We start from the raw sequence: 11951 nt of genomic DNA on the forward strand, positions 1-11951 counted from the left end.
GCTCTATGAGTCATGCTACTTTCAGAGCCGTATGTCTTTATATTACATGAGGCTGCAATTCCCATTTCCTCCACTAGATGTCACTCGCACACAGCGCTCTATGAGTCATGCTACTTCCAGAGCAGTACAGTATGTCTTTATATTGCATCAGGCTGCACTTCCAATTTCCTCCACTAGATGTCACCCGCACACGGCACTCTATGGTGCCCCGTCTACGCCTGATTATATTTACTACCCACGAATTGCAAGGAACGCGATAAAAATTACTTTAGGGATCACAGCGAGCTCCAAAGTAACGACATATATGCAAATTACGTCCAGAACAAATATGACTGAAAATTAAGACCTCTTACGATTAACAATTCTGAAATGAATAGGCTTCGGTAGTTCAAAAAATGATTTGTTATAACGGTGATGAAGGAGCAAAAGGGTTTGTCGGGAATTTATGATTTGCTTAGTGATTGTTTGGTTGGAAACGGACACCTAATTATGGGCAAACCGGGGTCCTTCTGTAGTGCGCAGTGAGGGCGGAAGAGGGAAGTGAGCAGGTGAAAGCGAATACACGTGGGGCGGTGTGTGACGTCATCGGAGCGGAGGAGAAGTGAGTGAGAAAAATGAGGATGGGGAAGAATGGAAGGACGGGGTGTTGTGGGGTGACTGGGCAAAAAGAAAGGTGGGCAGCAGGGTACAGAGGGGGTCCAGGGACCTGCTGGGCGATCAGAACGGGCACTCTAGCTCTCCATCTGGTGAGGAACTACAGATCACACATAGTATACTTCCCTTGGAGGACCATGTGTGTCCCACAGACCGGAGTAGAAACCTGATTTCCTAGTGTTAATGTGAACCCAGAAGTGTTGGTAACTATATTGGCCAACCTGTGCTCCTCTATGATGTAGTTTCACTTTGTTATAAGGGTCTGACTTCCATTGACTTCATGGCCAAGCTCCACCAGCTGTCATCTTCTTGTCCAATGAGAGTGTCCTAGCGGGCCGTTAAGTCAGAGCCATTGGTCAGGAAGATGGCAGCTGTTGGAGTGCAGCCATTAAAGCTGAACTGGGTGGGGGGATTAAAAAAATCTACCCTTGAATTGGGGCTTTCCTGTACTGCAAGGGTTAAATAACTGGGGTATCAGTAAAAAGGACTTTTACCTACCGTATCCCTCATTCCTGCAAGCCCCTCCTTCTGTGCAGCCTCTTTGGCGCTCTTGGCGGTGCTCGCAGCTTTGGTGTCATCATGTACAATGCAGGACCAGCAGTTCTGCATTGTACGTGAGGTGCAATGCAGAATCCTTGGTGCACTCGAGAGAGAGGAAGAGGAATTAACCTTTTAAGTCCCGCCCAATAAAAAAAAAATGTGGAAACAAATCAGAGATGGACCAAAAAAAAAAAAAGAGGCTTTCCTGGCTAATAAAGGTTTTAGGAGGCATCTTGTGGTTAGACATAGCACTTACTATAAGTATAAAACATAGTGGAGGTTTTGTTCATAGTGACAGGTCCTCTTGATCGCCCCCCCTACTGATACTTACCTTGCTTGTCCTTTTTCTGCTGTCGGAAGTAAACAGCCCTGCCGGTGCACCTCGAGCTTACACTGAGCTCATAACTCTCCGCCCTCCATATTTCTGTCAGTACAGATTTCAGATGACGCACTTGTCAACAAAGGGGTTCAAGGGGATCACATAGAATTAAAATCTTGCTTGCCCATAAAGTTGAGGCATGTTCGCCTTGTAGTGCTGATGTCACGGCTTTAATCCCTAACAGGGACGTCATCCGCATGTGGTTTGTGTGTGTTTTTTTTCTGGTCGTTTTGGTTGGCTATCTCCCATAACAAAAAACATTCTGGTAGGTTAAAGGAGAAGTCTGGGAGAGTGAAACGTGCTCTTCCCAATACTTCGAGGGGGATACTGCAGCTGTACTGCAGCGGCGGCTCTAGACAGAGCGCTGACTGATCACATGACCGCTGATTGCTCAGCTATCGATACTTGCTCCCAAGGGAGAGCAGCGAATGTCAGTCACCACCCTCCCAGTGATTCCACCCTCTGTTCCCCCGGTGCCCATTGAAGGGACAGGCAGGAGGGGGCGCAGCTGGCTCTGGTTCTAGAGAGGCAGAGTCAGCTGTCAATCAGGCAGTAATATTATTATTACATAGTATTTATATAGCTCCAACAGTTTGCGCAGCGCTTTACAATATAAGGAAGACATTACAATCACAATACAATTCAAGACGGTAAGGAGGGCTCTGCCCCTGGGGGCTTACAATCTAAAAGGGGAGGGGGAATTGATACATGAGGAGGTAGCTGTGTGGGGATGAATTGTTTGAGAACGTGATGGTTGAGCGGTTAGGTTGAGGTGGGAGATGAGTCTTTAGGGAACGCCTAAAGGCAGTCAAGGTGGGAGACAGACAGACAGACAGACAGGTTGGGGTAGAGAGTTTCAGAGGATGGGAGAGACTCTAGAAAAGTCCTGGAGGCGAGTATGGGTGGAGTTGACGAGGGAGCTGGAAAGCAGGTGGTCTTGGGAAGAACGGAGGGGACGGTTAGGGTGATACTTTGAGACAAGGTTTGAGATATATCCGGGGGCAGAGTTGTGGATGGCTTAATAAGTGAATGCTAGTATTTTGAATGTTATCCTCTGGGTGAGTGGAAGCCAGTGCAGGGATTGGCAGAGGGGGGTGGAGGATGGACGCCAGTGCAGGGATTGACAGAGGGGGGATGCAGACACTGAGCGGTTGGCCAGGTGGATGAGTCTAGCAGCTGCATTCATGATAGACTAAAGGGGGGATAGCCTGTGTTGTTGGGATCCTTCACGGCTGCAGTGCAACTCTGTGCTGTCAGCTGATCGCAGTATAAGCCCCCTATCTGCCTATTTTTGGGTCACAGGAAGACATTAGTGATTATACTCCTGTGACCCAAAAGAATAGTAAAACCTTTTAAGGCCTCAATCAGACGAATGATCTGGGGTGGATAGTTTGCTGCATTCAGAGATTGCTAAATGCTGCCTGCACCTCTGCTGGTGGGGGCTGTTTGCAGCCACTGTGTGCATGTAGCGTATAGCTCCCCCAACAAGAATCACAAGAATGGGGGGACACATTGGTTTTTCCCCATATTGGCCCAGCAAATTATCTTGTGGCAAGAATGGATTGTAAGCTTTTGGGGGAGGGGGGAGAAGATGGATGGGAATTGTTGTGTATTCTATGAAGTGATGACATTTCAATGATTTAGGACTCTAAAATGGATAGACTGGTGTCGTTTATTATGTGAATGGTGACTTCTGGTGAAGATGAGAGCCGACTAGCCGTCCCTGTACAGTGGGAGAGAGAAGGAGCCAATCAGTTCATGTACTGACTAGAAGCATGCTGATAGAGAAGAGAGCAGAATGACAGAGCCTCCTGAATGCACGTTTAAAAAAAAAATCCTAAGCGGGTTTTGCATTGCAGTAACGTGATACAACTGCATGCCGAGTGGTTCGTACGTGGTTGCAACACGGTCCTATTGACTGCAGTGGTTGCATTTGGCAAGTGGCACTGTCTGCGGTTTGAAATTTCCCGCACCTCCTTTGCTTCAGCATGTGTACAAACCCCAGCAGCCGCCATGTTCGGTTCAAAGTGGGTTGTCGTGGGGCTGGTAAAAACACAGACCTGTTTTTACCTCCCCTTTGCTGCCCATATAAACAAGGCCTAATGGAGCCTTGGCTAGCAGTATAACCCTGAAGAAGGTTCTAATTCTTCCTCACTCTATTAAAACCTAAACAAATATGAAGTTTGGGCTGAATATACACTTTAGTATAATACATTATTGGGACCGGGCCATTGTCTGTGAACAATGCCTTGTGCGAGTCAGCTAATTTACAGCTATGGTGTACCAAGGCCTTTCAATTTACCTGTTTGTGCCATACACACAGAGGTAAATTGATCAAAACTGAATCTGGATCAGTTGCCCATGGCAACCAATCAGCTCCTTTATTATACCTTCAAAGGTTACCTGAGGTGTGTTTGGTTGCTCAGCCGCTGCAAATGCTGAGTTAGTAAATTGCAATTTTAAATACTGTCGCAATACAGTTGTCCTGGGGCTCTCTTCTCTGATGCCGTCCACAGTTCTCTGTGGGATCCCCGCCAGGGAGCCACCTCTCTCGTCGCCAGGCTGGACCACTCAGTCACCTCACCTCACTCCGACCCCACTGGCCATACGTTCCTTGCTGTGCTGCTGCCTGCTGGGAAATGTAGTTTTCTGCCCGGCGGCAGCTCTCTAAGCAAAGGCTGAGGCAGACAGGTGTCTGCTGATTTCGTGACAGGGGCTGCATGCGGGAGCTGCGGCGCAGCGGTTAGTCCTCGCCATGTACTCTGGTTGCTCTCTGGACCACCCCCAAACTATGTCTTATTTTGGGGGGTAGGTCTTATATTACAGATATGTTTAAAAATAGCGCTAGGTCTTACTTTTGGGGTAGGTCTTATTTTCGGGGGAAACACGGTATGTCTGTCTGTTGCTTTTTTCCAGCACCATGGATAGGACAGGCACTTAGGATGCTGTAAAAAATGATTCACCCGTTGTGAACATAATTTACGAGTTTAACAAACCTCATTACTGATCTTTATCTAGCTTGTATAATGTTACACGGGGATGAAATCATGGCTTATATGAGGTAGTGTTGATGGGCAGCGGTGTAATGAGCGCAGTGAAGCAGCCGGTGTATGTTTAGTGATGGCACAGATGGGCGTAGCAGCAGACAGCTATTTATTGTCGGGACAAGGCGCGCTGTGAGTCATTGCAGGCGATTGTTGACGCTTGTCCCTTCTCCATTCACAGGTCTTTGCTTCCCCGTGCCACCATGTCGACTCTCTACCTTCCTCTGTCTTCCGCCTCAGACCCGCGGTGCACCTGGGTGCGCGTCTCCGGACAGTTCTCTCCTCACCCTCGCCCCGAGGTGCAGGAAGTCACCTCGGGGCCACGGGGACTTCCCTTGCCGTGCCTTCTGTCTCCCTCCACCGGATCTGTATGGGGGGCTTGGGCTGTCTCCTACATGCTGGCCCCCGAGTCGCTCTCCGGGGATGGCGACCATCGAAGCTTCGCTCTCATCAAGCAATGGGTAAACTATGCCGAATCCGACGTGCTGCCAGCTGCCTATGGCATCGACCATAAAGCGGTAAGTAAACTTAAACACATAGCAGCCAACCCCTTTGAAAGCTGATTTGTAGCCACCCCAATATAATGATATTCATTCATTTGTAAGCTGATGGATGGGGGTGGTATTTGTCACCTGTATAGAGGAGGCGGAGCAGTGGCACAGAGTCTGCAGAGGGTTTGACAAGTGTCACAGTTCTTGTGTTCTGCCATAGTAAATACATTAGTCTAATACTGCACCAATTCTGTTTTTTTGGCTGTTGTTAGCCTGTAACCTTTGTCTGATCATGTGTGATCTTTTCCCAGACTAAAGACCGCGCTCATGTTGAACTGCAGAGAATCCTGGAGGTGCTGGACAGTCACTTGAGAGTGCGCACGTACCTAGTGGGGGAGCGGCTGAGCCTTGCCGACATTGCAGTGACCTGTTGTCTCATCTATCCTTTCAACAAGGTATTGTCAGCATGCAACAGCTTTTCCACTGCCATAGTATGAATCAGTCATATGTATCCTGCCTACCTGCGGTGACTGGGGACCTACAGGAACCGTCATCAGTGCATGCTGGATCTTTCTAGAAGCTGTCTTTTGGCAGTCTGTGTGTAATAGATGTACTTGCTGTTTTGCCTCTTCTGGTTATATTTTCACTTCCCCAGTTCATATTTAGTTCCTCCTTCTAGTCTTGGCCACCTATACATTACATTTTTTGTGTCTGTTGCAGATCATCTCTCCTTCCACCAGACGGACTTTCACCAACATCACCCGCTGGTTCTTGACCTGTGTCCACCAACCACAGTTTAAGGAGATTGTAGGAGAGGTGACACTATTCAATGGAGGTATAATAACTGACAGGTCTGGGAAATGACATGTGCAGTATATGAGGATTGTGGTCACCGTTACAGTGTCAAAACTTCATCGTCATATTGGATAGAGCGGAGGAAGGTCAAAAAGCTGTTGGGGCTTAATTAAAAACATTTCGCTTCACGCCCTGTTTTGCTGATAGCATTTTGCCAGACAGGAAGTGAGGAAAACTCTCCAACAGCAGCACAGACAAATTAAATTTTTTTTTTTTAGTGGGGAATAAGTGGGGAAATACCTGAACTCCTGTTATTTCCACCAGTGTCCCTGCTGCAGATTTTATTGTTACCGGTGTCCCTGTTGCAGATTTTATTCCTACCAGTGTCCCTGTTGTAGATTTTATTCCTACCAGTGTCCCTGTTGCAGATTTTATTCCTACCAGTGTCCCTGTTGCAGATCTTATTCCTACCAGTGTCCCTGTTGTAGATTTTATTCCTACCGGTGTCCCTGTTGTAGATTTTATTCCTACCAGTGTCCCTGTTGCAGATCTTATTCCTACCAGTGTCCCTGTTGTAGATTTTATTCCTACCGGTGTCCCTGTTGTAGATTTTATTCCTACCAGTGTCCCTGTTGCAGATCTTATTCCTACCAGTGTCCCTGCTGCAGATTTTATTTCTACCGGTGTCCCTGTTGCAGATTTCATTCCTACCAGTGTCCTTGTTGCAGATTTCATATCTACCGGTGTCCCTGTTGCAGATTTTATTTCTACCGGTGTCCCTGTTGCAGATTTTATTCCTACAACCAGCAACCGGATGTTGCAGATCTTCCCTTACTTGCTGTCTGGTAAAACATCACTAGGAGAGAAAGGGGAAAACAAATCTCTAATGGAGCCAGCCTGCAGTAAAAAAAAAAAAAAACCAGAGAGGGGTTCTAATGCTTTAGAACTCTAATCTGAAAAACAAACTCCTAAGGGAGCCCGCCTGCAGTAAAAAAAAAAAAAAACCAGAGAGGGGTTCTAATGCTTTAGAACTCTAATCTGAAAGGGGGGCCTCTAACCATATTTTATGGAAAACATCTTGACTCGTACAACTTAGCCAGTTAGTTTTTCTCTCCCGTTCATTGAAGGACACAGGGAACAGATCGGAGATCATGTACTGTAGGGTAATATCGCCACCTGCAGGAGAAGGACGCTAGGCACAAAAAAACTAAAAACTAAAGACCAATTACAGCCCATCCTCCGTCCTGTCTGTCGGGGTGTGTGGCCCTGGGGGTCCTTAGGAGAACCATACTGCACTGATTTCTCCTAAGCTGTTAAACTTACAGATGGGCCTGGGAAGAAGGTGCTACATGCTTCCTCAACATACAGGCTGCAGAGGCAGGGCTAAGAGTATCATTCTATATGCAGAATACTGAGGACAGGCTAAGACTCATGTTACACTAGTCATCCGGTTGCTGGTTGTAACTCGCTAAGACAAAAGAGACACCCACCTGCTTCAGTAGCGTTGCTCCCTGCAGCTTTTTTAGCCAATGAGGGGGACATGCCATAGGAGCAGGTAAGTTCTTCCTTTAGCAATTTATTTTTGCTGGAAAGTTGCAGCCAGCGACAGGATCGATAATGGGGAGATAGCCCTAAGCAGATGTTGTTTCACACCCTCTGAAGAGGAGGAGCTGCTTAATGACTCTAGCTATGCTTTATATCAGACGGGACCCATTTATCACATTAGAGACCTTGATATTTGATGGAAGCCATGTATAGAGCAGCTAGAATTGCACAGGATACAATACATTGGGTGCCCTTCTTAAATGCTATGAGGGCTAATAATTACGTTTTCCAATTTAAAAAAGAGATCTTCTAGCTGCCTTTGACTCTTCCATATAGTCCCTAAGCCTTGCAGGACCAACAGTTAAATTATTCAGTGGACTGAAATTCCATGTTTCTAACTTAGTGGTGCTCATAGAGCCTTTAAGAGGAGCTTCACCCCCCTGTTTATTTATTTTTCCCTTATCTTAATTTCTGGGTTATCCTCAATAAACCTGCCTGCACTCCCAGCAAAGCCAGCATTTCCCTGCTGTAATCCGCTACTGCACTCCTGCTCCACCATCGTCTCTTCCCTCCTTCGGCACTTCTTGCAGCTGGCACCCTGATGATGCACTGCACCGCATGCACCTCCCGGCCTCCTGGAATACATAACATTAGTATCCCAGGAGGCAACTGGGGGGGATGGTAGTTTTATTCTTGCCTAGAGAAAGGTGGAAGCACAGGCTGTTTACCAAAATAAGTAATTTCCAAAAAAATTTATTTTATCCCAAGAGGCTGCAGGCAGCTGGGGGTACTTCATTATTGCCGAGGTGAGCAAGTTGAAAGCACGGGTTGGTTACCAAAATAAAGTTAATTTAAAAAAATATATATAATTTTATCTGCAATTGTGGAAAAGGAGAGGGAAAGAAGCAATCTTATTGATATTACTGCATCCATTTGGTTGCACCTTAAAACAAGAGAAAACCCAAGGATAAGGTTTCAGACATGACCTCTCTTGTATTTCTATTCAGACCTCAGGAGCTCAGACCTTAGGAGCTCAAACCTCTATGCCCCAACTGCACCAACCAGCGCTGCTGCTGTTGTCAATGGTCCTCCAAAAACAGCTGCCCAGTTGAAGAAGGAGTCCAAGAAAAAAGAGAAGTTGGAGAAGTTCCAGCAGAAGCAAGAGAAGATTAAAGTACAACAGATAGATGTGAGCTGGCTCTATCGCTTGTATCATCAGATTTTACAGCCCTCTCTCCTTCTTCTCATCATGTTTGTCTTTTCATTTTTTTGTGGATGAACATCAGAAGAAACCAAAGATCGAAAAGAAAGAGAAGAAGGAACTTGGTGTGATAGTCTATGATATCCCAACTCCTGCTGGACAGAAGAAAGGTGAGCGAGAGGCAGATGGATAATTTACTATGGACGTCTTGTTCTCTCCCAATCTGCTGTGGCTCCAGTTCCTTCTCTTGAATTCACTTCTGCATGATTTTATATTTCTTTTTTGGTTTTGTGACTCTAGGAGTGCTGACTTAGACCTTGACACATTTACAGAATGACTGACAACAGTTTAGTGAAGCACAACAGAGAGTGGAGACGCTCAGAATTCATGAAGTGCGGCTTCACCGCCACAACTGATACCGCTTTAATATTTAATAAACCCTGAACTGGCAAAAATGTAAATTAGACAACCAGGGCCGAATCACGCTTTTGCGTTTGTCATTTTGCAGTGTTTTGAATGGCACCCTATCGCAGCTCGGATGTACCTGCATTGCAATACACCACAATGCACGGTAAAGCACAACTGCATGTTGGGATGCACTGCAGAAAAAAATGCTTCATCTACTAATTTTCTGGTGCACGCATTAACTCACAGGATCGGAGCAGTGTCAATGGGCCCTTAGTCATTGCAGTAGATTTTTATGCATTAAAGGAAATATGCAGTAATTTTGTTTATTTTTATTATTATTATTGTCATGTCTAAACATATTGAAAACTATTATCTTAAATGGGAAAAAATGATGTTGTGCATTTTTACATATACCGTCAAAAGCTGGACCTCCAGGCTCCATTACCTGTGTTTTTTGTTTTTTTCGTTAAACCCGGTGATTACAGAGCTTAGTAGCTCAAAATTACATTTATACACACTGATGAATGACTCAGAAGAGGGTCTTCTCCCTTGCCTGGCTTCTGCTCCCTCCTCCTGTGTTCAGAGATCTCTGTACAGACGTAATTTACACTACCAGCCATGAGAGAATTATGGAGGCTGCCACTGCTGACCTCTCCTGGCTGCCTAGCAGATGTTTTGGCTTCAATTCTGAGTCACTAATCCAGAACAAGCATATAGATAAGGAGCCCTGGCACTCAATTTACAGCATGCTTGTTCTGAATTTGTGACACAAACAAAACACAGCCAAGCAGCAAGTATTTTTTTAAAGGAGATCATCAGTGCCAGCTACCCATGAGGCAGAGAATCTGGAAGTAAACCGAGTCTTTAGAAAGTAAACTGTTTGTTTAGACACGCCTGAATGCTCTGGGAATCCTGTGTCATTGGTGCATCAGTACACATCTCTAGGAGTCTGTATACATTGTGGGGAATTTATCAAAACTGGAGCAGACAGAATATAGTGCAGTTTCCCAGGGCAACCAATGCAGCTTCTCTCTTCAGTTTGTTCAGGTAAGATTTAAAAATGAAAGATAAAAGCTGATTGGTTGCCATGCACAGCTGCTCCAGTTTTGATAAAACCCCCCTATTGTAGAGTGTATCAGACACAGAACAACAAAGGACTACCGGAGAGTCTTAAACATTCAAACGTGACTGTGTTCTCCTGACATTAGATGCATTTGGGATATGATCTGCTTTTCTTAAACCATTTGTTGTAGTTTGTAGTAACTATAGATTTTCTGTCATTTAAGACCTGCATCATGCTTTTTTTTTACATTTTTCTTAAACTGTTTCTCTTTTTATTTTGCTTTTAGATGTTTCTGGCACTATGCCAGATTCATACAGTCCTCAGTATGTGGAGGCAGCCTGGTATCCATGGTGGGAGAAGGAAGGGTTCTTTAAACCAGAATATGGAGTGAGTTCCTAGATAATATGAGAATAAGGACCTGTTCACACCAGTGTGTTGTTTCAACGCATGTGAATCGATTGTGTGTTATGAAGCCAATTTGTTTCAGATGGGCTGCAACATGCTCATGCAAAATCACGCATGCCACCAAAACTCAGTTTATTTACATCTGTGCACCATGATGGATTACAATGCATGTTTGTTGCAATGCTTTGTGTTAGGCATTGGGCTGGCATTAAAAATGAAATGGCACTGCACTGCGCTAAACACCGGTTGCCATGCGTTTGCAGTAACGTGTGGTTAAAAAGAATGGTAATTGGCTCTTAAACCTTTTAATGTCTTGTTGTATGTGAATAGATTGTTCCAGAAGGGGGCATTGTGGGCTTGTCTCAGTGAATCCCAGCTAGAAAAAAGTTTAAAGGCAGGCCCAAATCATTCTGGTGATGTGATATCGCTAGAGGTGGAGTGGGCCAAATTTCTTGCATGCCTTATTTGTTGGGAGAACAGAACAACATGTACAGCCTCTTTGACATTCAGTTGTTTTGCTTCCCGTTTTTATAAAGAATCTCGTAAATTTTATACACGTTATCTTCTCTTGTACAACCAGGGACACCGAGCTTTGCAAATATAACCTCTGACCTATGCCTTTCATTTTCCTGTGCTTGGGAACTCTCATCACAGGACTGGGCCAATCTAATAATTGCATGTTTTTACATTGAGTCTGTCAATTCTAAAAGAAAAGGAATGCATTTGGTCTTTATAGCTCTTTAGTTTTGATATTTTAATTTCCAAGAGCTATAAATAATTTCTGTGCTGCACCGCACTTATGTAATCTCTAGAGATCACAAACTGGCAGCTACTGGAAGGAAAAAAAATGCATAAGTGAAGGTCAAGTTTAATGAAGAGGGCATGTCATAGGGACACCAAGCAGCTTTGCTAACTTATTTAATTAGATCATGAGGTTCTATACAAATCTCCATAAAAATTGGGCTGAAGGTGTCCTCTAATTCTAAATTTGACTTGCCCAGGCTTGTGAAATGATTACTTGAAGCACTTGGTTGATTAAAATTATAATGTCTTTCAGAGAACCAGCATCTCGGAGCCCAATCCTAAGGGTATGTTCATGATGTGCATTCCTCCACCAAATGTAACAGGATCTCTTCATCTGGGCCATGCTTTGACCAATGCCATTCAAGACAGCCTGACTCGCTGGTGAGCACATGATATAGCTTCTCACATTCCTAGTCTATTCTCTGCTCTACAGGGATTGCATGTGGCCGATATGAAGGCAAATTCAGATACACAGCTTGCATTTAAAACAAAAAACATTTATGCTGCATTTACTCCTTTTAATTCAAAATTAGCCCAGTCCCCTTCAATATGTAAATCTGCCCCCCAATCCCTCTTGCATGCCCATACTTACTTCTCCCAGCTGGCCAAAAAAAAAAAAAAT

The 11951-nt window shown here is 44.9% G+C and overlaps 1 protein-coding gene across 1 annotated transcript in view; it reads left to right on the plus strand.

Moving 5' to 3' along the window:
• Nucleotides 1-526: 526 nt before the first annotated feature.
• The window catches only part of VARS (valyl-tRNA synthetase), a 34495-nt gene continuing 23070 nt past the window's right edge, over nt 527-11951 (plus strand). Inside the window, exons 1-8 of the mRNA XM_018560656.1 lie at nt 527-601; nt 4799-5135; nt 5420-5563; nt 5829-5943; nt 8456-8637; nt 8735-8819; nt 10407-10507; nt 11583-11710. Of these exons, the coding sequence (XP_018416158.1) occupies nt 4821-5135; nt 5420-5563; nt 5829-5943; nt 8456-8637; nt 8735-8819; nt 10407-10507; nt 11583-11710 (1070 nt within the window). The 5' untranslated portion in view covers nt 527-601; nt 4799-4820. The remainder of the gene's footprint in view (nt 602-4798; nt 5136-5419; nt 5564-5828; nt 5944-8455; nt 8638-8734; nt 8820-10406; nt 10508-11582; nt 11711-11951) is intronic.

Source organism: Nanorana parkeri, unplaced genomic scaffold (genome assembly GCF_000935625.1).
Source record: "Nanorana parkeri isolate BGI_ZX_2015 unplaced genomic scaffold, ASM93562v1 scaffold470, whole genome shotgun sequence".
NCBI classification, from domain to species: Eukaryota; Metazoa; Chordata; class Amphibia; order Anura; family Dicroglossidae; genus Nanorana; species Nanorana parkeri.